Below are 26647 nucleotides of genomic sequence, written 5' to 3' on the forward strand. Positions count from 1 at the left end.
TTCATCAGTTTTACTTTTTAATTCAATTCTCATCTGATTAAAATAATCTTAAATCAATTAATCATATGGGCTTTAGTCAATCAGTCAGTCAATCAATCAATTAAAATGGCATATGAATAAACCAACAGATATTATTTTTTATGGGATGCACATGTGTGTGCTAGCGGCAGGCATTATTTTAGAAGATACATAACATGTGAGAGAAAGGGGGACGATGCCTATTTCTAAGGTTGTGTTAGACATTTTTGTGTATCGTTTGCATTGTTACAGGTTTGTGGGGGGTTAATTTGGATGTCATCTTCGGGTCCCCTAAATCTGTGAATTTTGAAGTAGAAGGAACTGCTGAAGTGGTCATGCCAGTCTCTTTGCTAAGTTAAGGGCCCTAGCCCTGGTTAAGTGTCTTTTTACATGACTTAGGAGTTGGCCAATTTTAACTAAGTTGCCATAGAAACAGCTACTCAGTGATGCTTCCAGAAAGAGAGGGCAGACCGTCCCCCTTCACCTGGCTGGAGGCCATGTCATCTGAGGGGTAGGACAGGTAAGACATTCTATTCAGTCCACATTCCAAGCCAAATCTATCAAATCTGCCCTTTCCGAAACAGTATGAGATCCAAAACACAGCCATCTTTTGTAATTCACACTTACTTGAATTTTGCACCGCAGTTTCACCAACCAAACACATGTTTACAAAAATGCATAAGCTGAGCTCCTTGGAGGATAGGTGGGTTATAAATGTAACAATAAAATCAATCAATCAAACAATTAATTAAATATTGCAGCTTTACTTCCTGCAGTTCTTTTGTGTTCCAACTTCCAACCACCCCTTCTCCCGTCTCTGGCTGTTTCTGTCTCTCTCTCAAAATCACACACAATAAACCAGCTTTGACACAAACTGTGGCTCCAGTTTCAAGGGAGGGAGATGTGCTCTTGGCTTAAATCTTTGCTCAGCTACAGCCTGTCAATCCTGAGCGGTAAAATATTGGCCTACTCAACAAGAGTGTTGTGAGAATGAATGGAAGTTGGCCTTTTAAAAGTCCACATTCAAGATGTTATAAAGACTTTTAATGATCTCCAAACAACTTTAGCTTTATTGAAACAAGACAAGGATATAAAGTTTGGTGACCTTACAGAGATATTTTTTCTTACAGGCATCCATGTTTTTAAAAAGAAAACGATCCAGACTGACCCTTATATCTTCCTGCCCCCCTCTGTGCCCAGACCAAAAAGGAGCCGGCCTATTTGATCCATTACCCAGCATTTGAACACAACAATTCCCCTACATGCCCTATTCACGTTTGCCTTCAACTTGAGACATCTTTCCAAAGGGCATCTTTAAATCTCAGATATATCGAGATCAAACACCTACATTCATTTGCCACTTGGGGGGCATCACCTTTCATCCCATATCAACCCCGAATCTACCTTCCTTCCTCTCTCTGGAGGGGAGGCTTGCACCAGGAGTAGCCAATGGGATGCCCTCCAGATGTTGCTGGACAACAACTCCCATCATCCTTGACTATTGGCCATGTTGGCTGGGGCTGATGGGAACTGTAGCCCAACAACATCTGGAGGGCACCACATTGGCTATCTATGCTAAAGAATGAAAATAAACTCATTTCCTATGTGTCTAAGCCCTAAAATACACACACACATACACACCAAAAGAATCTAGCGGAGCCCCCAGTCCGGCCTGGAGCCACCTCCCATTGTTCATTTCAGGCTTCCCTTTTTTTTTCATCAAATGGCCCACCCAGTCTTTCCTGAAAGCAGCTGAGGTTCCAGACCTCTTCTAGAGCACCGGAAATCTGGACACTTCTTAGGCACCATTCTGGAGTGGCTGAGGTTCCAGACCTCACCGTGTCTCTCTTTTGCACCTCCCCCTTCCCTGCCTCCTCTCCACTGCTGCCAGGCTCAAGTCTGGATGTGGTTCTGGAAAGGTTTGTGACCATGTTAACTGCAACACAGTGACGGCCACCGGCTCCATGCCAGTAGGGCAGTGGAATCCGCTTCGGGTTTTCGCCCAAACTTCCAAAGAGGTGCCCAGAGTTCGGACTCAAACCTGGAGCGGATTCCACTGCCCCACCGACATGGAGCACCAGCCTCCAATGCTGCAACATCTCTTCAGTGTAAGATTGGCAAAAACAGAAGACAAACACCACAGACAGCAGCAAACGCAGTCGGAAGTAGCAAACGGTGGCAGCAACAATAATAAAAATGGAGTATTATAAACAGACAAGACAGATTTGGCCAGCAAAATAACATGTACAAGAAGAAAAAAGACGAGGCATTATTTCAGGATATTTTCTAAAAAACCATAAAGAAGTCGACCAACGATCCTAATAAATCCCTGTAAGTCAGACTTTCCTAACTTGGTGCCCCCTCTAGCTGCTTTGGACTACAGTTCCCATCAGCCCACAGCCAAGCACGCCTGCGCTCCCATCACATGGGGCTGATGGGAGTTGTGGTCCAAAATGTTTATAGGGCACCAGGTTGGCCATTGCTGCTGTAAGTGATCATGCCATATTCACAATGCAGCTGTCAAGAGATGTGGCTAGCTTACGTTCTGTAGAGTGGGAGAAGCAGAATCCATAGCTGAAGGCTGGGGATGCAGCTCAGTGGAAGGATCTTTGCTCGGTTCAAACCCCCAGATGTTGAAGAACTACTACAACTCCCATCAGCCCCAAGCAAACCTGGCCAATGCAACCCTTGATCAGAGGAGTCAAATACTGATCTTGAAGGCCCCCAAAGAATCCTGGGAACCAGAGGCAGCTAGTGGCTCCATGTCAGTGGGGCAGTGGAATCCCCTCCGGGTTTCAGTCCAAACTTTCAAGGAGCTGTCTAAGCTCCTAAAACCTGGATTCCACTGCCCCCTGCCATGGACCCACCAGCCGCCACTGCTGAGAACTATAGTTTGTTACAGGTGCTGAGAGTTGTTAGGAGACCCCTCACAGAGCTACAACTCCCAGCTCCCTTAACAAACTACAGCTTCCAGGATTCTTTTGGGGAAGCCATGACTGTTGAGTGGCATAAGAGTGCTTCAAATGCATGCTGTGACCGATCTAAGTCCGCTTCCTCTGTTCAGGATGGAAGTTCTGAGTTTGTGGGAGCCTGCAACCAGTTTCTCTTTTGGGGCCAGGATTGCCTTGTACTTCCTCTAATGTTCTCTTGTCCTTTGAGGCCTGAACTTGTTCCCAAGTGGGGGATCTGGAGAAAAATGGGGGGGGGGGAAGAGAGAGACATTCCTCCCTCTACAAAAGTCATACATAAGCTAATCAGACAGAAACTGAATGTGGCTTAGAAAGTCTTGTTTTTGCTTCTTGACCTCTGCCTGCAGAGCTGTCCTTCACCAGTAAAACTCTTTCTTCTCTACTCCTGAGAGGAGAGTACGGCCTAGTGGGATTAATTCTAGGGAGTAAGAGGCATAGGGAAGAGGCCATGCTTGGCATGGAACAGCCTCCAGGATCAGCCCATGGCATCTTCGAATAAGGCTGGGGAAACCTGCTTGAAACGCTGGAGAGCTGCTGCCAGTCAGTGCAGTCACTACTGAGCTTGATGGGCCAAGGGCCTACCTTCCTATTTTCCTATGTTCATCCACCCTGCACCCACCCACCCATGCTGTCCCTTTGAAGCATTGCTTGTAGGAAAGACGCTTCTGTCCTCCACCGCCCTGGTGAAGTCTGGGACGGAAAAGGAACCCAATTTTGATTTAAACATTCAAAACCTACTAAATGTCTAAACTGTAGGATTTGAACCTGGGAGAAGTCTGAATGTTTTTATCTGGGGGATGCTAACAGAAAGAAGCAGAGGCCAAGAACGTGGCATCCCCTCTATGGCATCAGATGCTGTGAACGTTGGCCGTAAAGCACCAAAAGTTCCAACGTTCAGATACAGGAACATCCCACCAACAGCTGCATTCTGCAGGGAGGTGGATTTGGCAGGAATGAGCAACACTCAGCAGAGGGTGGCGTAAGGGCCGTTGAGCACCTGGTAGCGGATCTTGGTGTTGGTGATGGCGCCGTGCTTCTGTCGCAGATGAAGCCGCAGCTGACTCTTGTGGCGGAAGTGGATGCTGCATTTCTCACACTGTCAAGAACAGACAGGAGTGTCAAGACAGGGCTGTCCAACCCAGAGAGATCAGAAAAATCCTAGAGCGGCTTTTCCCAATCTGGCACCCTCCAGTTGATTTGGACTACAACTCCCATCAGGCCCAGACTGCATGGCCGTGCTGGTGGGAATTGTAGTCCAGAACAACTGGAGGGCGCCAGGTTGGGGGAAGGCTGTACTAGACCAAGACTCAGCCTGAATTTCTCATTGAAACCCACCAATGGCCATGATTCTTTGTGGATGAATAGAGGGACACACTTCTATCCCTGCATCTCTGTGGGCAAAGAACACCAGAAAGGTAGTGCAGTGTAGTGGCAAGAGTGTCAGACTAAGACCTGGAATACTTGGGTTCAAATCCCTATTCAGGCAAGGGTGGCCTTTGGCCACTCACTCCATTTTCAATTTAACCTACCTCACAAGGTTGTTGTGGGGATAAAAATGGAGGGGATGAAAGCCATGTGTGCCACTCTTAGAGGAACGATCAGATATAAATGTCACCAACGAATAACAGATCGAGCAAATCATTTAACTTAATACTGGGAACACCAACAACTGTTGTGGAACTGTGCACCCCTTGCTCCTACCTACTAGGGATCACTTCCTTCTCTTAGCAGGCAAACAGCTCCTCCCTCCCACCCATCAAACGCATTGGTGGTTCCAGGGTAGGATTCTCTCCTGCCACACGGGAGGCCCAGTTTCGATTCTCGGCCAATGCAGCTCAAATTCTGGGGAAAGGAGATGCCGTAACTCACACCTGGAGATGGTCCCCGGTTTAACCCCTGATGGCATCTCTGGGTAGGGCTGCTTTTGAAGATGTTTTTAAAGCTGCTTTTCTAAAAAAGACTTTTTAAAGCTGTTGTGTTTTCATGTTTTCAAAGATGTCTTGTTTTAACATGCTTTAAAGTCTTTCGGTTTTTTAAGTATGTTTTAGAGTGTTTTTAGTGTTTTTGTTTGCCACGCTGGGCTCCTTCTGGGAGGAAGGATATACACCTATTAAATAAACAAATAAATAAATAATACAGCTGGGAGAGAGACACACCCACCTGAACCCCTGCTGTCAGTCCGTATAGACACTGGTGCTTGGTGGCTCCATGTCAGTGGGTGAATGGAATCTGCTCCAGCTTTTAGTCTGAACTTTAAAGGTGCTGCCGAAGGTGCTGAAGTGGACTAAAACCTGGAGCAGATTCCACTGCCCCACTGACATCACAGCCACCAGCTGCCACTGCGTGTACACAGTACTGAGCTAGATGCACCAATGGTCTGACTCAGTCCAAGGCAGATTCCTGTACAGTAGGGCCCCATTCATATGGCGGGTTACGTTCCGGACCCCCGCTGTAAAGCGAAAACCTCTGTAAAGTGGAACGCATTGAACAGAATGGCGCGCGATGCCCGAAAACCACCGTAAAAGCGGAACAAGCGCCGTATGAGTGGGGCTTTAGTCTAATTGCATCTAATTGAGACCGTTGTATTAGCGAATCGCTGTAAAGCGGGGCCCTACTGTATTCTAAACCAATAACATGACACTGAGATTTTTAAAAAGGCCAAAAAAAATAAATCCCATCACTTTGGGGAGCAATTCTTTTATTATTGTTTTTGTCATTTTTAAACCATGGCACAGTAAACAAAGACTGGAAACTGGTTGGGGGAAAGAGAAAAAACAAACTATATTTCCCTAAGAATTGAAGAGCTGATTCCATTAATTTCTACCTGTTTTGTTGTACGCAAACAGAGGAGGGCAACAAGGATGATCAGGGGACTGGAAACAAAGCCCTGTGAGGAGAGACTGAAAGAACTGGGCATGTTTAGCCTGGAGAAGAGAAGATTGAGGGGAGATATGATAGCACTCTTCAAGTGCTGGAAAGGTTGGCATACAGAGGAGGGCCGGGATCTCTTCTCGATCGTCCCCGAGTGCAGGACACGGAATAATGGGCTCAAGTTGCAGGGAGCCAGATTTCGACTGGACATCAGGAAAAACTTCCTAACTGTTAGAGCCATACAACAATGGAACCAATTACCTAGGGAGGTAGTGGGCGACACTGGAGGCCTTCAAGAGGCAGCTGGGCAGCCATCTGTCGGGAATGCTTGGATTTGGATCCCTGCATTGAGCAGGGGGTTGGACTTGATGGCCTTATAGGCCCGTTTCAACTCTACTATTTTATGATTCTATGATTCAAACATTTTCGTTAAACCTGCCTGATAAGGTCACTGCAGATTTATTATCTTACACAGAATATTAAAATAACACGCTTGGACTAAATCACAGCCCTGTACATATTAAGAACATCTCTCTCAAATTGTTTTATCGGTTGAACTGTTTTTTGATTATTGCTTTTATATACCTTTTATTAAAAACCAATATGTTTTTAACCTTTTCTTTAAAGATGTCTTGAAAGCTTTTTTTAAAAAAAACGTTTTTAAAGATGTTTCCTTTTAATGTATTTTAAAGTCTGTTTTTATGATGTTTCAAAGTGTTTTTAGTGCTTTTGTTTGCAGCCCTGGGCTCCTGCTGGAAGGAAGGGCGGGATATAAATCAAATAATAAATATATACAGTTTTATGTGTTCTTTGTGTTTAACAAGTTCGCCACCCAGGATCCTTCTGGATGAAAGTAAGTATAGAAAAATAATGAACAAAAAACAAAATTCTGTCCATCCCATGAAAAGAAGAAAAAGTTGTCTTCTTCCTCTCCCCATGCACTGGTGTTTTGTTGCTTTTAAAAAAAACCCACCCAGCATTATTACTGATTAGAAACCCCCCCTTTCTCACAGCCACAGAAGGAGGCTGTGGTCACATGCCCTCTTTAGATGACCCAGGAATCCTGGCTCCTACCTCTCAAGTTTTAGATTAGATTTTAGATTTAATTTAGATTTAGATTTACTGCCCACCTTTCATTGAAAGGCCCCAGGGTGGATCACAACAGTTTTAAAAGTCATCACTGAAAACAGTTAAAATTAATCTAAAATCACATCCCCCCCCCAAATGGGGTGGGTCCTAAGAACATACATCTCAGGGGTCAAAGGTCAGGGTAAAGAAGTGTGTCTTCAGCATTCGCCGAAAACTGTGCAGTGACGTTGCCAGGCGCTCCTTGGCGGGGAGGGAGTTCCACAGCTTAGGGGATGTAGATTTACCTTAACCATTATGACTGCACTCCCCATGTGGAAATGTGCCCTACAATATGGGGACTGCAGAACACTCAGTGATGGATGACTTGAACCCATGACAGGAGTCACCTGGAACCAAGACCCCTTTCTCATCCCCACCCCCAAAAGAACTCCCTCCCCACTCACATGATAAGGTTTCTCTCCTGTATGAATGCGGATGTGGCTTTTGAGGGTCTGCAGGTGTCTGAAGCGCGTCCCGCAGGTCCCACATGGGTAGGGCTTCTCGCCAGTATGGATGAGGATGTGGGCCCTCAAGTGGGCAACCTGGAAGGAAGGAGGGAAGGAGGAGTGAGCACGGTGGCCCATATTCTTCGGTGATTGATTTATATACCTCCTAATACCAAAAAGAGGCTTCTAAGTGGTTTACAAGTGTAAAAACCAGTGACACAAACCTTAATAAATAAACATCCATGATCAGTGGTGGCCGGTGGCTCTATGTCGGTGGGGCAGTGGAATCCGCTCTGGGTAGTAGTCTGAACTTTTAAGAAGCTGTCGGAGGTGCTCCTTGAACAGCTCCTTGAAAGGCCAGACTAACACCCAGAGCAGATTCCACTGCCCCACTTATATGGAGCCACCAGCTGTCACTGTCCATAATTAAAATATGCAGTAAAACAATCCCATTAAAACCTTAGATGAGGCACATGTTACCAAATTCTTCCAAGCTACACAGGAAGTGGAGTGGACTGTGAAAGACCAACCCAAATTGTGTTTGCATTTTGACCAATTTGTAGGGCAGTACAATATCTCAGAGAGGAGGTCGGGTCTTCTGCTCCCCTGGTGCATTCCCTGTAGCTGCCCAATTTCTCCACTTTTTAAAGTTTGACAGAAATAACTGTTGCTGGCTGTAGGTAAATTCTTAAACCGCAAGCTTTTTTTTGGTTGTTAGTGAATGTGAAGTATGCATAGGAAGCTGCCTTATGCTGAGTCCATCTAGCTCAGTATTGTCTGCACAGACTGGCAGCAGCTCTCCCGGGTTTCAGACATGGGTTACTCCCAGCCCTACCTGGAGATGCCACTGGGAGTTGAACCTGGAAACGTCTGCGTGCAAAGCAGATGCTCTGTCCACTGAGCTCTGACCGTTCCCCACATTCCCCATGATACGCACCAGCTGTGTGTACCCAAATTCTGTGTGGCAGAAGCCCTGATCCTGTCCCAAGCAAAGCAGGATTCTGCGGCTGCAGTGAATTCCTCAGATGTGGTCCCTGCTTGTTTTAACATTACCCTGCAGCCGGACCATGTGGATTTGGGGAACCTGTCAAGGCCAGTGGACACCATGTCAAATCCTGGCCAGTGGACTAACACGGGGGGGGGCGTATAGGAAGGAACCCTGCAGAGCAGATTTCTTTTGCAGCCACTGGGCTGTGAGCACATGTGCTTCCCCCAAATCCTTTTCTTACCTGCACAAAACGAGATCCGCAGGTCTCGCACTTGTACGGCTTCTCCCCCGAGTGGATGCGCAGGTGAGTCTTGAGGTTGGCCGGGCGGTTGAACTGGGCTCCGCAAATCCCACAGCGATACGGCTTCTCTCCTAAGTGTGAGAGGCAGCAGCAGTACAAATGGAGCACGTGGGGCTTCGAGGGCAGGCACACTGCAGCTGCCTCCCCTGTGTGGACCCCCATCTCCCCACTTTTACGGTCATCTAGTTCCTCTACATTTTTATTTATTTATTTAAAAATATTTCTATCCCACCCTGCTACCCTGTAATAGGGCACTCAGGGCGGCTTACAAAAATAAAATCAACCAGGTACATAATAAAATTGTAAGCAGTAAAATAACAAAAACATTAAAATAAATTAAAATACATAAAATACAATATATATATATATATATATATATATACAAACACACATATATACATATATATAGGGAGTGGTACTAAAGGGGATTACAAGGGTAAAATTTAACGTAGAAGGCATAAAATCATAAAATCAGTGTCAGGCTCTACCTTCATTTTTTTTTCTTATTGCTGTGAGCATTACACCAGGGATGAGAGGCCCAGGCGCCAAAGGGGCCCTCCAGGCTCTCTATATGGCCCTTGGAACTCTCCACAGGCCACACCCCCTCTGCCTAGGCCACACCCCTCACTGGCCCTGCTTTGCACATTCCTTGAATGGTTTTGCCCGGCTGGACAGTGCCCTTGAACTCTGACCATGCCTGGAATGGAAGAGAGAGGGGTGTGCAAGTGTGTGTAGAAATGAGCCTAGGGCATGAAGATAAAGTTTATATGACTTGCTCTGCCCACTCTTGCATTTGTCCTGCATGTGGCCCTCGGAAAGTTGCACAGAATGGAATGCGGCCCTTGGGGTGAAAAAGGTTACCCCACCCCTGCATTGCACGTGTCACTTTTCCATGACTGTAACCGTGAAGCAAAAGCCCTGCCTCTCGCTAACCCCACCCACCTAAGCCTTCTTCACTCTAATAGCAACCTTAACCTGTGCACGAACAGAATCACTTACTCTTTACTCACAGAAACTATCATGCTGTTTCGATTTTTTTTTTTAATCGACACTTGATTTTTACGTACATTGTGCTGGAATCCATATTTTGGATGAAGGCAACAGTTCAGAAGTTTCCAAAATAAGCTAAAATAACTCACGCGCAAGCACACCTGTATGCAGAGATCTATGGCTTGCAAGGCTCCCCTTGTAGCGGAAGGCAGAGCTGCAGAAATGGCATTTGTGCGGCTTCTCCTCGGAGACATCTCCTGCTGGTGGCGGGCTCCGTCCTCCTCCTCTTCCTCCTTCCTCCCCTTCCAGGTATGCTAAGTCACAGGCCTTGCAGTCATATGGGCTAGCACCTGGGAGGTCAAAAACAGGAGGATTTGGGGGCTGCCCTGTCTGTCAGAAACACACTCTGCCTTGGAATCCTTTCCCCAGATATTTTGGAACTGGCTGGAGTTCCTCAGAGGGAAGGAGTGACATACACTGTGTACATGCCCACAGGCACTCACTGCCGACTTTGTAACTGACTAAGCCTCAGGCACAAAAAACAAGCACGGAAGCTGAACTCTGGAAAATCATGGTGCATTGGCTAGCCCCCTGTTAAGTTAATTAATGTACATCCCACTTTTTTCCCTGTGGAAGTCAAGGCAGTATAAGTGAGGGGCTCCCGTGGCCACATCCAGACATGCTTAGTTTCAGCAAGGTGGCTGCATCATCTGTCATCAGGCCATGGCCAGGCCTAAAGTACACAAGCTGCTTCCACCCTCCATCTCTCTCTCTCTCTCTCTCTCTCTCTCTCTCTGACTTACCAGTACCAGAGGGGTCTCCCTGCCCCATGGAAACATCCTCTGGAGGATGTGAGCAAAGCGGGGGGGTTGGCTGATTGCAGATGGAGCAATGGGCCTGAGCTGTAGGCAGCCTGGGGGAGAGAAGATAGAAGCAGGGTCAGGCCTAGGCTGCATCTAGGGACTGTCTCCTGGAGCTTCAAAGTTCGTTTATTTACTTAGCATATTTATTACCCACCCTTCACCAAAGATCTCAGGGCAGGTTACAAAATGCTAAAATGCAACAGATTTGAAACAATTGAAATGAACAACCAAGCGACAAAATCATATGCAGAAAGTAAGCAATCATTGCACATCCCCAAAAGCCTGGGTAAAAAGGCACGTGTACATCAGGGGTCAGGGAGTTGCAAAGTTTGGGGCCACAACAGAAAAGGCCCCCTCATATGTCAACATCCTCTGAACCTGCAAAGGCAGCGAAATCACCAGCAATGCTTCTCCTGCTGATGTCCCGGGACAGTGGATAAAAAAGTATTTGGGGCTGAAAACATTTAGGAGTTCCTAGGTGATGGATAAAACCTTGAACTGAGCTCAGAAATGAAATAGGCAACCACTGCAATTCTCGCAAGACTGATGTAATATGAGAGCTACTGACTACGCTGGTCAACAGTCTAGCTGCTCAATTTTGCACTACTTCAAACTTCTGAGATGTCTTCAAAGAAAGCCCCACGTGGAGGGCATTGCAGTAATCCAAACTGGAGGTTACCAAAGCACAGATCACCGTTGCCAGGTCATCTCATTTCAGGAAGGGCCACAGCTGGCACACCAGCTGAAGCTGGGAGGAGGAGCTCCCAGCCACTGAGGCCACCAGGGCCTCAAGAGACAATGCAAGATCCAGGAGCACCCCCCCCCAAAAAACCCCCATAGACCTGCTGTTTCCAGGAGAGTGCAGCCTCAACCAGGACATGCTGTCTCACCATTCCCTGGACTCATACACTTGGCACAGATAACACCTCCAGCTTTTCTAGATTTCTTTTCAATTTGTGGGTCCTCGTCCAGCCCGTTGCTGCATCCGGGCACTGGTCTGGAACCTCAGTGGCCTCTCCTGATTCAGACAGAATGGAGAAATGGAGCTGAGTGTCATCAGCGCATTGACGGGACCTCAGGTCAATTCCCATGGTGCCAAGCAATACCTTCCCAGTGTCACCAATGAGACACAGGCCCATAATTAGGGGTGGAACCACTTCAGAGCAGAACCGCCAACCCTCGACCCTTGGAGTTGGTCCTAAGATCATAAGAAGATCATAAGAAGAGCCAGTGGCCAATCTAGTCCAGCATCCTCTTCTCACAGTGGCCAACCAGGTGCCCATAATGGGAAGCCTGTAAGCAGGACCTGAGTGTCACAGCAGTTCTCCCCTCCTGCAGTTTTCGGCAACTGGTGTTCAGAAGCATCCTGCCACTGAATGTGGACACAGAGCATAGCCATGAATTTGTCTAATCCTCTTTTAAAGCCATCCAAGTTGGTGGCCATCAACCCCCCCCCCCCAATAGCTGTGTGAACAAGGGCTTTCTTTCATCTATCCTGGATCTTCCAGCATTCAGCTTCAGTGGACAATGTCCACGAGTTCTAGTGTTATGAGAGAGGGAGAAAGAGAATACAGTCTAAGAGAATGCGGTGGTTTATGGTGCCAAAAGCCTGTGTTGAAATACTTTTTCTTGTGTAAATTTCATTCCCTGGATTATGTGGATCGGGATGTAACTATTGAAGTTATCCTCTCATGTCGGTATGGTAGATGCAAACTGGCTACAGAATTTAGTCCTGAAGAAAGAAATGTGTGAGGGCAAGAATTTGAGGCAGTTGAGGGTTTAAGAAAACTGCCATCCCTGCACAGTCTCCGTTTTCCACCTGAGGGAGCACAAAAAGAGATGTAATCCAAGAGATCTCGTTAACAAATGGAATATCTGGAGCACTTCCTTCATGTCTAATTGACAGCTAACTAATAATTAGAATTATTGAAGTACCTCATTTATGGATGTTTAATTGGAAGCTTATCTGTTGGCCTTACTTGTTGGACATTGTGTGGCTGTTTGGTAGCTTGTCAGCCTGTTTCACGTGCCTGTGCAAACTAGGGTTGCCAGGTTCAAGGCCTGAGACTGATCCTGTATCTTTAGAAGAGAAAGTCAACCACGTGCAGGTGTTCTTGCAACACTGTAATGGGAAAAACCACAAGGTGGAATTCTCCCTTCCCCCTGCACAACTTTTAAAGATACAGAAGACCTCTTGGAGGCTGGGCCTGGCAACCAGGAGGTCTTCTGTATCTTTAAAAGTTGTGCAGGGGGAAGGGAGGATTCCACCTTGTGGTTTTTCCCATTACAGTGTTGCAAGAACACCTGCACTTGGCTGACTTTCTCTTCTCCTAAAGATACAGGATCAGTCTCAGGCCTTGAACCTGGCAACCCTCGTGCAAATGCTCAATAACAGCACTTTACTCCTGCCTGATTGGCTCTGGTTCCCCCCCCCTTGCATTCTGCTTTGTTTGTATACAGGAGATCTTCCTCTTTGTTTGGGTGTTCCACTGCAGTGTCAAAAGCCACTGAGAGGTGAAGGGCAATGCACAGGGTAGCAATCCGGTCTCCCTCCTCACAAAGGCCTCAGCCAGGGCAACCAAGGCAGTTTCTGTTCCAAACCTGGGCCAGAAATGAGCTCAGATCATCCCTTTCTTCCATGTATGCCTGCAACTGGACTGTCACCACCGCCTTCTCGAGCACCTTGCCCCAAAGGAGAATATTCATGATGCTGGGCAGGAGTTATTCAACACTTGCAGGGTGCCAGGGAGATCCTCTAAGGCATCTGGCCCTCCAGATGTGGCTGAACCACAGCTCCCATCATCCCTAGCCATGCTTGCTGGGGCCGATGGGAACTGTCGTTCAGAGACATCTGGAGGGCCAAAGGTTCCCCTTACCTGTCTTTAGGTGAAGCTATACCAATGCCTTTGCCTTAGGGTTGCCACTGCAGGGCCAGCCATGGGAAAGATAGAAATTCAACAGGTGCTTCTCCATGCTGGGGAGTGCTGCACCTGTTTAGTTTCCATTTTCTGTGCAACGGTTTTGCACAGAATATTGTTCTGTTTTCCCTGCAGTCTGGCCCGCAAAATAAAAGCAAAATAAAAGCAACCTTCCTTTAATTTCATAGACATAAAATACACAGACAGACTTGCCTCTTGGAACTTAAAAGAAACCTCCTGCAAGCCCCCAATTGCATGCCCTGAACCGTGCAACGGACCCCCAATCCCTAATGAATATGGGAGCTTCATGCATTTATAAGGTGAGAAAGTGCAGGGGGTGGGGAGGAAGGGCGCTCTGGTCATGCTCAGAAGCTTATCCTTATAAACCCAAATGTGTACGGCAGCTGCATGCAATTACGAGATTGGGGAGCAGGGGAGGAAGGCACTCTGTACAAACTCAGAGACACCCTTCTCAATTATTACCTCTCACGATCCAGGGCTGCGTCTTGGAATCTGGCACAGGTCCTGGATCTCATCCCAGGTAAGCCCCCCATCCCACCGCCACCCTAACCCACTGCCCTTTTCTCAAGACAGAACATGAAATGCTAGTTTCCAAAGAAAGAGGCATGCAGACCACAGCCTGCCTCAAAAGCCCCCACGTATCCGACTGGTTCTGACCTCTGAAGGTGGCTTCCTTTCCCGGAGTCTCCATTGCTGCCGGCCTGGCTGTGGGATTTGGGGGGGTCCTGCCTCCCCTCACGCAGCATGGAGTTGAGAACAATGAACCGGTACTTCTTCCAGTTGCAAGCTTTGGGGTCAGGGATTGGGGCGCAGCTGCTCGACTCGCGAGGAGAGGCCGGCTGGCCAGGAGGAGACTGATCGCCGGCACCTGGAGACATCATGGACCCCAATTCCTTCTCCTTGAGGCAATAGGATCCAGGGAAAGGAGAGGCAGCAGTGGAAGCGATGGTGGCATCTTCTTGCACCTGCCTTGGGAAACTGGCAGCCACGGATCTCACTTCGCCTTCGAGGGGCTGGAATTTGCGGCGAGGGAAGTTGGGTGTTGGAGGAGTCAAGAGGAAGGTGACCCTGTCGTAGCTGCAGGAATCACAGAAGGATGAACTGGGCTTGGCCCTTCTGGATTAACGGAGTCTTCCCCCCACAACTTCTCCAGAACTTCCACAAAGTTTCACAGCTGCCATTGGCACTATATAGTTTTCTGTGCCTGCTAAAAACTTATTTGTGTACATGCCCTAACTTTAAAGCAATTTTGTCTCCCCCAAGAGTTCTGGGAAGTGTAGCTTGCCCCTCACAGAGCTACTATTCCTAGCACCCTTAACAAACGGAGAGAGTTGTTTGGAGACTATTCCCCTCACAGAGCTGCAGTTCCCACCACACTTCCCAGAATTCTTTGGGGGAAGCCATGATGGTTAAAGTAGTATTTACCAATAGGCAAAAAAAACTTTGCAGTTTATGAGTGTACCTATAGCCAACAGATATTTCTATCAAACTTTAAAAAGCAGGGAAATTGGGCACTAAGTGAATGCACCAGGGGAGCAGGAGACCTGACCTCCTCTCTGAGATAATTGTACTGCCCTACAAATTGGTCAAAATGCAAACACAATTTGGGTTGGTCTTTCACAGTCCAATCCACTTTCTGTGTCGCTTAGAAGAATTTGGTAACATGTGCCTTTGAGGAGAAGAGGGAGGGAGGGAGGGAGTGGGTAGGGGAGGAGGAAGGGAAGGGCAGGTCTGATCATTTGCATGCTTATTGAGTTCAATGGGATTTACTCCAATGCAATCATGCTTAAGATAGGTAAAACTGACCATGGGGGAGGAGGAGGGGAGAGGGGAGGGGAGGGGAAGGAAGAGGAGGGGGAAGGAGGGGATTGGAAGGGGATGGGGAAGGAGGGGCAAAGGAAGGGGGAGGGAAGGGGCAAGAGGGAGGGGATAGGAGGGAGAAGGAGGGGATGGCAGGTTTGATCATTTGCATGCTTTTTGAGTTTAATGGGATTTACTCCTGTGAAATCATGCTTAGGATAGGTGAAATTGACCTGAGGGAGGGGAGGGGAGGAGATTGGGTGGGTGGGCACTGGGAGAAGGGAAGTCCCTCTTGTGGCTGTATAACAAGAGCCCTTTCAGTGTCTGCTGTGGCTGTGGAGAATGTCCCTGAGTTCTAGCATCATGAGAGGGAGGGAAACTCAAGCAGGACCTGAGCGCAACACCAGTAACTGACAGTGGAGGCTGAATGTAGCCACTGTGGCTAGTAGCCACTGATAGCCTTGTCCTCCATGAATGTGTCTAATCCTCTTTAAAGCCATCCATGTTGATGGCCATCTCTGAGCAAATGTCAGAGTTTTTATTTTTATTTTATTTTTATTATTTAATTTTCATTCATTAATTAAAAATTATGTCCTGCCCTTCCTCCTAGTAGGAGCCCAGGGCGGCAAACAAAATATTAAAAACACTCTAAAACATCTAAAAAACAGACTTTAAAATACATTAAAACAAAACATATCTTTTTTAAAAAAATCTTTAAAAACATCTTCAAAAGCAATTCCAACAGAGACGCAGACCGGGATAAGGTCTCTACTTAAAAGGCTTGTTGAAAGAGGAAGGTCTTCAGTAGGCGCCGAAAAGATAACAGAGATTATTGTTATTAATAATAACAACAATAATACTACAAATAATATTGCCCACCCTGCCCCAGACGGCCCCAGGGAGGTTCACGACAATGGCAAATAGACACTTCAGAACATCTCTCCTGTTGTGTCGTCCTTTCTTTTGTCTGTCCTGAATCGTTCAACATTCAGCTCATCTTCCATGAGTTCTAGTACTGTGCAAGAAGCTTTTCTCTCCTCGTTTTCTCCACGCCACGCATGTTTTCATACACCTCTATCATGCCTCCTCTTCCTCGCCTTTTCTCTAAACTAAAGAGCCCCAAATGTTGAACGCTTCCCTAGCAGGGGAGCTGCTCCACCCCAGTGGACCGTTTTCCTCCTATCCGTTCCCCTGGCCCACCCCTCCGCTCCCCACCTGTGTACCTCGCCTGGATGAAGCGATGGCAACTCTCCACCACATGTTCCATCTGCAGGTAGGAGGCAGCCGCCAGGAGAGCAGGCACTGTGCCCGGGGTGAGGAGCAGGCGGGACGTGTACATGAAATCGAGGAGGGCCTGGAAGCCGGCTGGCTCGATGGAGCTGGGCAAGCTCAGCACGCTCACCTCGTGGCCTCCCTGGCCCAGGAAGATGGAGTAGAAAAAGCCACTGGGGGAGGGAAGGCCACAGAAGGGAAGGAATAAATAAGCCAAGAGAACGACAAGTCCCAGCATGCATTGTTCCTGCAGGCCACTGTTCTGGGCCGTGGCACCATAAAGGAAAGGACAAGGTACAAAGAGAAGGGACTACAATTCCCAGCGTGCTCTAGCCACAGCCACATTTTAGGCTGGGATGTGGTGCTATTTGCATATAATAAGCCACAACTTCCTATGCCCGGCTGAGAGTGTGGTTCTGCCTTTCAGGATTCGTGGAATGAGGCCTTGCTGCTCCCACGACAATGTAGCACCAGTGCCTTCCCACGATACAGGGATCTGCTCCCTCTGGCTAATACGTGGGGAGGCCTCATGGTTTGTTTTGTGCCATGTGCTCTCAGGGCACAGCAGGGTGCTCACCAAATAAAGAAAATGCGGCAGTCTACCTCTGGATGCTTTACAAGAGGGAGATTCCAGACCCACCCAGAATTTGGTCCCTTTCTGAGATTAGCCAGTCAAAAACGTGGGTGTGAGGATACAGTGAGAGCTTTGTGGCTCTGGTGGGTGGGGGTTCAGCTCCTACCCCCATGTGCCTGCTCCGTGTCCCGGCAACATAACCCCTGCCACGGAACAGGTGTGGCCAAGCCACATATGAGTAGCCACCAGTATTTTAGCTTCCTTCACCCAAGCCACGTATCTGAGGCCTTTTACCTTTCCTGCTACAAGGAAGGCCCCACGGTTCCCCACACGTGGACCCATGTCTCCTAACCACCAGCCACTCACACAGCCCCCCATTCTTCCCACTTGCATGCAGGCCACGTGTCTATTCCAAATGCAAACCACCCTGCCCCCCCGTGGCTTCAGTGGGATCCCCACTTTCCAGTGGCCACAAATGGGGCACACGTGCACCTCTGACAAACGTTACCTGCAGGCGGTAAGGACAGCTTTGTGGGCCTGCAAGGGGCATCCTCCCACTTGCAAGGTGACGTCCGTGAGAATGTGCCGTTTGCGCAATTCGTTCAGGTTCATCAGGACGTCGCTGGAGTGGCGGGTGAATTCACACACATAGCTGTGGTTTTGTGGCCCGGCCATAACGCCTGGAAAATTGGAAAGGGAAAGCAATGAACAGGGTGGCAAAGGTATCAGGACCACCTTCCCTAGCCATGGAGCAAGGAGCATAGCTTTGAGCGTGGGACTGAACCCAGGAGTTCTGACCATCGTCCACCTCTTTGATCTCTCCCTCCGCTAATCTTTCAGGGAACTCAGGAGTCTTTGCGCCCTGCCTTTCTCGGTCTAATGCAGCCCTCCCCTTGGAGGTCGTAAAAGATCCCCCCCAAGTTCCTAGTTCTCACCAACCCTTACACTAAGCCTCTAGACCTTGCGAAGGGCTCTATCTCAGTGGCAGAGCCCGTTCTGCATGCCAAAGGTCCCACGTTCAAATTCTGGCATCCCCAACTAGGCTCAGAAACCTGGGGAGCCACTGCCGGTGGGTAGGCAAGAATTAACTGGGGCGGCTTCCAAACTGCTGCCGTTTTGGGGGGGATTCAGTCACATACTGGCAAACTCAGGTTGCATCCTTATTATTGATTCGGAGGTCTTGCGCAAGAAGCCCACTTCCCCAAAAGATCCAACGTTTTGCGAGAAAGAAACTGATGGGGAAATGCACTGGGGAGACAAGACTTGTGTTGACGCAACATCATCTAACCTTCCCGCAAACAAATCAGGATGAACACTCAAACAACTGGTTGTCTGGAAGCACCCCTGGAAGGACAGGGGGCCTGACTCGGTATCTAAGGCAGCTTCTTACTCACTCCCCAATAGCCTTGCCCTGAGCTCAGCCTTGGCCAACTCAGCGCCCTCCAGATGCTTTGGACCAGAACTCCCATCAGCCACGCATTCCCCCACCAGCTCTTCTCCTCCATTCCATCTCTGGCTCTCCAAACAAGACCACCTGTTCTTGGGGAGGGTGCCCTCTTGATGGCAGAACCCTACAGAACCCTTTGGAGACTTGCAAAAGCACACATTTGGGCATTACTTTCAGAAACATGATTCATTCTGGGATGGCTTACAGGAGATGAGCTGGAGGTAAGTCTGTGAAGGGCTGCCTGGGGCTCAGTGTTAGGATGGGCTGAATTTAAACCGCGATGGGACGTCAGATTTGCCGCTGATCTGTTGTTCTGTGCCCTTGTGGGAAGAGGGCAGGAGATGAGCACAAGGCGAGCGCATGAACACACAGAGACATAGATCATCTCCCACCCAGACACCAGGATTCCTCCCAGTCCCTGGAGCCTCTCCTCACCCCTCACCTGAAGAAAACCCAAGGGCCCTGCCCTCAAACCTTTTGCGGAGGCCCCTCTGCGCGCATGCGGGCCTTCAGCGCTTACCCTGTCCTGCAGGGACTTCTGTGGAAGATGTTCTCCTGTGCCTGCCAGCAGGTGTGTGGAGCTGTGGGGAGGGGGCCAGAGAGCCAGCTGGACCCCCGTGTTCCCTTGTGGAGCCAGAGGGCTCTGAGAACCAGCCTCAAACACGGCTGGGCCAGGGAGGGCCTTTTATAACTTCGGAAAGGAAATGGTGCAAAAGTCACATCCTTCCTATCTGAGTTTGGCTCAGCTGTATTGGGAAGGCCACAGCAGGGAGAGGGGGGAACTGGGGGTGTGTGGGGGTGTATTTATAGACCTTTCAGGAAGATGGATGCTTAGAACTCAGGAAAACTCCACGCTGGGACTTAGCCTTGACGCCTCTTGCTCAGCCATGCTCCCCCCCAAAGATGGAAGCATGGCACTCCTCCCCCCCCAAAAAGCTGGCTTCTCTCACAGTCCCCTATCTCTTTTATCTTGCCACAGACACCAGGGGTCCTGCTCCAGAGCCCCCTCCCCACTTGAGACAGCTGGCCTTTGCGAGACTTGGGTCTCTGTTTCGCTTCCTTGCATTGTCACATCTCTTGCAAGCGGAGCGTGTGGGGTGGAGGGGTGTGGGGGTGTGGTTGGGTGCCAGGGGGGGGAGGACAGGAGGGGGGAGGCTGGGGATAGGAAGCACCTGCTCACATGAGACCATTTCCTCCCCTCCCCCCTCCCTTTTCCTGATCCTTTGGCAGAGAGTTTAGACTAAGCAAAGCTTCATCAGAGCTGTGGCGGAACCTTTCCCGAATGCAAGTTGTGGAATATCCAAAGTGACTGCAAAGACAGAGTGCCTCTGAGCACATGCCAAGGACATTCCCCTCACCTGAGCCAATTGTCCCTCCGCACTGCTGCGAATGGAAATTCTGCTTCCAACTGGATTTTTAAAAACTCCAGCACCTTTTCTGACAAGAGATCACCTCCCTCCTCCGGAAAGCACCTCCCCTCCTCCTGCAAATGCTGCAGCCAAGAGTTCATTGCTAAAGCGAGAGGTGCTGAGGCACACAGCAGCCCCAGGATGCCTCCTTTTCTTAATGTAATGCCTGGGGAATCCTGGGAACACAGAGCTTACCTTACACTGAGTTAGACCCTTGGGCTCAATGTGGTGGACACTGACCGGCAGAATCTCTCCAGGATTTCAGGCCAGGGTCTCTCCCAACCCACCCTGGAGATGCCATTAGGGACAGAACCTTCCACCTTCCACATGCAAAGCAGTTGCTCCTGATCTAAGAAGTGTAGCATTCTGCATATGTTCAGAGGCACTCTGTTCCCTGCCACGTGACGTTCTCCAGAGAGCTCAGCCATGTGGAGCGACACTCTGATACCTCTAGGCAGAAGTGAGCCCTTGCTGCCTCTGGTTCTAGGGTTTAGCCACCGGCAATGATTCTGCAGGGAGAAACTGAAGTAGGTTCTCCTGGGATTGTCCCCATCTAAGAGAATCTCTCTCAGGTTAACGCTACACACACACACACACACACACACACACACACACACACCCCGGGCTTTTCCCCATGCAATCAACAGTGCACTTCTGTTTTAGAAACAGTTCAGGCAGGCCTTGCATTGTGAATATAGAAATTTGCAAGCTACAGAGATCGAAAAAGGAACTTAGTTTGCCACAGAGAAAAAGTTAGCTGCTAAAATTTAATGCGATAATGTGGCAAATGAGGAAAGGTCATAGCAGAAGACTTCAAGTTCAGCCCCTGGTATCTCCAAGCCGGACTGGGACAGACGCCTGTCTGAAGCCCTGCAAAGTCGCTGCCTGTCAGTGTAGACCAGACTGAGCTAGATGGACCAAGAGTCTCACTCAGGGGCCCTCCAGTCTGGTGGGTTTTTGTGGGGTTATATTCTGCATCACCATATTCATTGGTGCAATAATAGGGCATTTGTGGTGGATTTATACTGGATCATCCGCACACTATTCCACGTTATTAATTGTCCTGCAATGCTTCCCTAGTATTTCCGCATTTATTGTTGCTGTTTGGAGGGGCAACAAGTGCACCAAAAGCAGGACCAAAACAAATGTTTGTGGTATGAAAACAAGGTCTCAGCAGAAAGCGATGGGACACGCATCTATTGCAAAAACACACAATAAAAAGGACATCTGGAGCGGCCCTCAGGGTAAAGCAGGTTCTGGTGTTGTTGTGTTTTTATTTTTCAGCTCAATTATCTTTTATTTTGGCTTCCAGATATGAAGATCGCTCTATTGGTCTAAAAAAGACAAGGGAGATGGTGGCAGGTAAAATTACTGTATTCAGCCAGTGGTGTTGGTGATGAGGTTGCATGCAAGCTTCTGTGTGTCACAGAACACTTCATCAGGCAGAGTTTTCCCCACACCTCCCTGACACATTCTGCGAAACTCAAAAGCCTGCTTCCTCTTAACACCAACTTCAAAGAGAATATCAAGTAATCGACTTGAAGGCACATAACAACTCTCTTTTCCTAGCAGTGATTAAACAGCAGGTGGCTCCCTTGCATGGTGTTTTCCTTCACCCTCTCCTCTTATTTATTTATTTGTTTGTTTGTTTGTTTGTTTATTTATTTATTTATTGCACTTGTATACCGCCCCATAGCCGAAGTTCTCTGGGTGGTTTACAGCAATCAAAAACATTAAAACAAATATACAATTTAAAACACATATTTTAAAAACAATTTAAAACAGTTTTAAAATTTAAAACAATATAACAATTTAAAACACATGCTAAAACGCCTGGGAGAAGAGGAAAGTCTTGACCTGGCGCCGAAAAGATAACAGTGAGGCACACCTCATCAAAAAGATCATTCCATAATTTGGGGGCCACCACTGAGAAGGCCCTCTCCCTTGTTGCCATCCTCCCAGCTTCCCTCAGAGTAGGCACCTGGAGGAGGACCTTGGATGTTGAGCGTAGTGTACGGGTGGGTTCGTATCGGGAGAGGCGTTCCATCAGGTATTGTGGTCCCAAGCCGTGTAAGGCTTTATAGGTCAAAACCAGCACCTTGAATTGAGCTCGGAAACATACAGGCAGCCAATGCAAGTGGGCAAGGATCGGTTTTATATGTTCGGACCGTTTGATCCCTGTTACCAATCTGGCCACTGCATTTTGCACAAGCTGCAGTTTCCGAACCGTCTTCAAAGGCAGCCCCACGTAGAATGCATTGCAGTAATCTGATTTGGAGGTTACCAGAGCATGGACAACTGAAGCCAGGTTATCCCTGTCCAGATAGGGACGTAGTTGGGCCACCAACCGAAGCTGGTAGAAGGCACTCCGTGCCACCAAGGCTACCTGAGCCTCAAGTGACAGAGATGGTTCTAGGAAAAACCCCAAGCTACGAACCTGCTCCTTCAGGGGGAGTGCAACCCCATCCAGAACAGGTTGGACATCCAACATCTGGTCAGAAGAAATGTAAATGTACTGCCTCTAATGTAAATGTACTGCCTTCAAGTGGATTCCGACTTATGGCGACCCTATGAATAGGGCTTTCATGAGGTTGAGAGGCAGTGACTGGCCCAAGGTCACCCAGTGAGCTTCATGGCTATGTGGGGATTCGAACCCTGGTTTCCCAGGTCGTAGACCAACACCCTAAACACTACACCACACTGGTTCTCCTACTTTCTCCTCTAGATCTCAGTTTTACTCTCAGTTTTAGAAAGATGCGGCTGTAAATAAAAGAGGCGCTGTGGGATACTGGTTCTGCTTCAGAAGTCCTAACCTCTGTCTTTGAATTCCTTAACCATAAACCGCAGATACACTGGCTGGTGGCCGTGAGGAGAGCAATCTGTAGTTGCTTGATGGAGGGGGGGAAAGCACTCTGCAAATGCTTGGGGGCACTCTCCCCTCTTTGCTACCCTTCCTCTTACTTCTTGGGTCTTCCAAACAGTAGACAAGAAGATAGTAAACTTGTGTTTGGACTGTACCACATGATACTGAAGGAGGACTGGCGGCTGCGGGGGAATCCTATACACCAAAAATTGGCATGTTAGGGAGAAGACTTGGTTTCACCCTTGCTGCTTATAGGCTAGTTTTCTATGTGCAAGGATTTTGTTATATTTTTTCTGTGGCGGAGCATTCAGTGATGCAAGCCCCAACCTGCAATATGAAGAGCTAGCTGTTTGCAGAAACAAGCCCTCTGTTTGATCCTGCCCGTTTGCTTAGTTTGGAGATATCCTTTTGGAGCTCTTGGCAACCCCTTTTTGTTTCAACCACCGTGAACAATTTGGTATTGTCAGGAAACTTGATTGTTTCACTCCTTTCCCCTAACTTTAGATCATTTATGACCTGTGCTTTTTAACTTGTTCATAATCAATCTAGAGTTTGGGGTGAGGTGGGAAGGTTTGCTGATGACACTCAATTGTTTGCCAATGAAGATGGCTGGGGCTCACATTCTGGCTCACATACAATGTGCTCTCCTGCTGTCAGCCACAGCTAAGCTCACGGGGGCCTACGAGACACCCCCGTCTAATTTAAGTAGAGATAGGAAGGCCTGGAAAAAAACTGAAAAATTTGAGAAGAAACCAGTTCCCTGCTTTCCCCCCAATTTCACTGTTTTTCCCCCCCCAGGCCTTCACATTTCTAAATTTCACACCACTCTTTTGGGGTTTCCTTCTGTCTAGTAAGCTGAATACGTTTTTTTAAAATTTCAGCAACCATGTGATTTTCATATCAGCATGAACAAATTTGTTGGAGCCCCTGGAAGTTATTTAGTAGCTCAGGGACAGAGCATCTTTGCATGCGAAAGGTCCCAGGTTCAATCCCTGCCATCATTAGCTGGGCCAGGAAAAGGCTCCTCCTCTCTGAAATCCCAGAGAGCTGCTACAGGTCTGTGCAGACACTACTGAGCTAGATGGACCCCAATAGTTTGACTCTATCTAAGGCAGCCTCCTATGATCTTCAGTGCAAGCCACACCCAAGCACTCCTGAAGGCTGAAGCACAGCGCAGGAGAAGAAACAGCATATTCAGGAAAAGAGCAAGCAAGTGAAATTTATTTGTTTATTATTTATTCAATTTATATCCCGCCCTTCCTCCCAGAAATGGCAGCCCAAAGAACAACTGCAGAGGCTGGAGCAGAGATGGGCAGGGTTGCATCACAGCAGAGACCCAGAATGATCCTACTTTGCAGACCAGCGCCAGAACTTGCGGTGTAAGACTTGTTACAAGGTGGGAGGGTTGCAATCACCCTTCTCCAACCTGGTGCCCTCCAGCTGTTTTGGACTACAACGCCCATCAGCCCCATCCCCAGCCAGCCACGCTCCCGTAAAGTCCTCCCAGAACCATATGGCAATGCTGGCTGGGGGCTGATGGGAGTTGTAGTCCAAAACAGCTGCAAGGCACCAGTTTAGGGACCATTGGTGTAAACCAAGTGTGGGGAACCTTTGGCCCTCCAGATGTCGTTGAACTACAACTCCCAATATCCCTGGCTGTTGGCCATCCTTGCAGGGGCTGATGGGAGTTGCAGTTCAGCAACATGTGGCGGGCCAAACTAAGGTTCCACACACCTGGTGTAAATAATTAGGAAGTCTTATGTTTTAGTGTTGCTATTTTCACTGTTTGTTGCTTTCTGCCAGATTTTAATGGCATGGAATGGATTGTGACCAGGACTGTCAATTCCCCCACCCTTGGAGGGCTCCTATGCTTTTAAACAGCTGCATGATAAGCAGAAAGTTAGAAAGTGAAGTGGCAGAGTGCAAGTAGGACTCTCCCAGTTTGTGATTCCCAGCAACTAGTATTCAGAGGCATATTGTGTCTGTCGTTGCGGGCAGAACTTAGCCACTGTGGCTAGTGTTAGGGTTAAATGGGCAAGGCCCAAGATCCCCAGCACTCACTCACAAGATGTAGTTGTGGAATCTCAGCAAACCTTATTACCAGATTAAGTGAGACACAGACAGAAAATATTAACATAAAATTATTTTATTGATTAATAAGAAAATGATGCATTAGAAGAGGAAAAATAGACACACCCTTTCATGTAGCAAGCATTAAGCACTCTACCTATGAACTCAGAAGCAAGTGTATGCAAGCAAAGACTTTCACGGGTGGGCCCCTCAGGTCAGAAGAAACCCACTTTCACTTTATCTTATGATTGTTAATTCCTTATCTCATAGCTTATCAATTCATATGTCAAAATCTATTAATCTAACGGGCTAGATAACATTTCAAGTCCTAAAAAGGGTTATATCCTATTAAACTATCTCTGCTCCCTCGCTCAAAAAAGGTAAACTCATAGGCTAATTGGTTAAGTGATATCTCTGTTCCATAAAGGTAATATGAAGACCCCAAGTCATCATAACTCCTTATTTTCTTGTGTCTGAACCCTGCCATAGGGTCTGACACATGTTATTTGACTACAAAATGTTCTAGTAGTCACTCTTGAGCATAACCGCTAAAGGTTCTGTGGTTACGTCTCCTCAACTTGCAATCAGCCATAATTCTTCGAAGCTTTGTATTTTTGGATCTGTTGTTTATCTGCTGTGCCCATTTACTCCTGTCACAGATAAAATTATAATGAAACACCTAAATTAATCATATATCATGATTAACAGGGGTAAAATATCAGAATGCTTAGGAAGAGAGAGAAAAAGCCCTTCCCATTAATCCTTACACTAGCACCCACTGATTGCCTTATCCTCCATAAATTTGTTTTAAAGCCATCCAAGTCTGTCCTGAAATCATCCAGCATTCAGCTTCACTGGATGGCCCCGAGTTCTAATACTATGAGGGACAAGAACTCCTCTGTAGCCACTCTCCCCACATCATGAATACACCTCAAATGTCTCCTCTCGCTTGCCTTTTCTCTAAAGTAAAAAGCCCCAAATGCTGCAACCTTTCCTTGTAGGGGAGTCTCTTCATCCCCTTGATAATTGTCGTTGCCCTTTTCTGGACCTTTTCCAACTCTACAATATCCTTTTTGAAGCAAGGCGACCAGAACTGTACACAGTATTCAAAGTGCGGTCGCACCATCGATTTGCATAACGGCATTATGATACTGGCAGTTCTATCTTCAGTCTCTTTCCTAACGATTCTAGGGTAGAGTTTGTGTTTTTCACAGCTGCGACATGCTGGTAGCAGGCATCTTCACTGAGCAATCCAAGAAGTCCCCACCAGGTCTTGCTGCTGGTCAACCAATGACGGTTCTTCAGTGGGCGCCAAAAACAACAGAGTCAACAGCAGCCATCTCTGAGAGGGAAGGGAATTCCTTAACCAAAGTGCCACTACCAACAAGGCCGTGCAGTCAGCCACGGAGTCAATGATTCTTCTTCGTTAAGTGCTAGAAAAACATGCCGGTTGAGAGACGCAGCCTGGAGAGCAATAACCATGCCAGGTAACAGGGCTTGCACAGGTTCTGCCTTGGAACTAGTGTGGACTCTGCATTGTTCCAGCGGCACCTTTAAAATTTATTTCCCAACTGTACATTTCCAATGCAGCATCTTCCCCACTCCCAGTGTTGTTAAATCTTCAGTTCCTTTTCTTTCTCTCCTCCCCAAAAAAGACATGGACCCATAAAAGGCACCCAGAACTTCCCCTCCACAAGGC

The 26647-nt window shown here is 47.9% G+C and overlaps 1 protein-coding gene across 5 annotated transcripts; it reads right to left on the minus strand.

Moving 5' to 3' along the window:
• Positions 1 to 1089: 1089 nt before the first annotated feature.
• Positions 1090 to 20003, minus strand: BCL6B (BCL6B transcription repressor). 5 transcript variants are annotated; one of them, XM_061590750.1, is made up of 10 exons: positions 19127 to 19247; positions 18812 to 18926; positions 17668 to 17839; positions 16537 to 16758; positions 14171 to 14590; positions 10515 to 10624; positions 9873 to 10061; positions 8662 to 8792; positions 7391 to 7528; positions 1090 to 4083 (listed from the first exon to the last, which is right to left on the minus strand). In XM_061590750.1, the coding sequence occupies exons 3-10, from the start codon at positions 17832 to 17834 to the stop codon at positions 3952 to 3954; spliced, it is 1509 nt and encodes a 502-aa protein (XP_061446734.1). In that variant the 5' UTR covers positions 17835 to 17839; positions 18812 to 18926; positions 19127 to 19247; the 3' UTR covers positions 1090 to 3951. The 5 variants fall into 5 exon arrangements, with proteins under 5 accessions (XP_061446734.1, XP_061446730.1, XP_061446733.1 ...); XM_061590746.1 differs by having other exon boundaries at positions 9861 to 10061; XM_061590749.1 differs by lacking the exons at positions 18812 to 18926; positions 19127 to 19247 and adding an exon at positions 19965 to 20003 and having other exon boundaries at positions 9861 to 10061.
• Between the last annotated feature and the right edge of the window lie 6644 nt (positions 20004 to 26647).

Source organism: Rhineura floridana, chromosome 11 (assembly GCF_030035675.1).
Source record: "Rhineura floridana isolate rRhiFlo1 chromosome 11, rRhiFlo1.hap2, whole genome shotgun sequence".
NCBI lineage: Eukaryota > Metazoa > Chordata > Lepidosauria > Squamata > Rhineuridae > Rhineura > Rhineura floridana.

Bases quoted from the DNA above. Each gene is read 5' to 3' on its own strand.
- BCL6B (XM_061590749.1), bottom strand. From the start codon at position 17,834: ATGGCCGGGCCACAAAACCACAGCTATGTGTGTGAATTCACCCGCCAC. The intron at 8,793-9,860 runs GTGAGTTATTTT...TCTCACACTTAG, and splicing joins GCATACAGGTGTGCTTGCGC to GAGAGAAGCCGTATCGCTGT. The intron at 4,084-7,390 runs GTGAGTGGGGAG...TGTTCTTGACAG, and splicing joins CAGGAGAGAAACCTTATCAT to TGTGAGAAATGCAGCATCCA.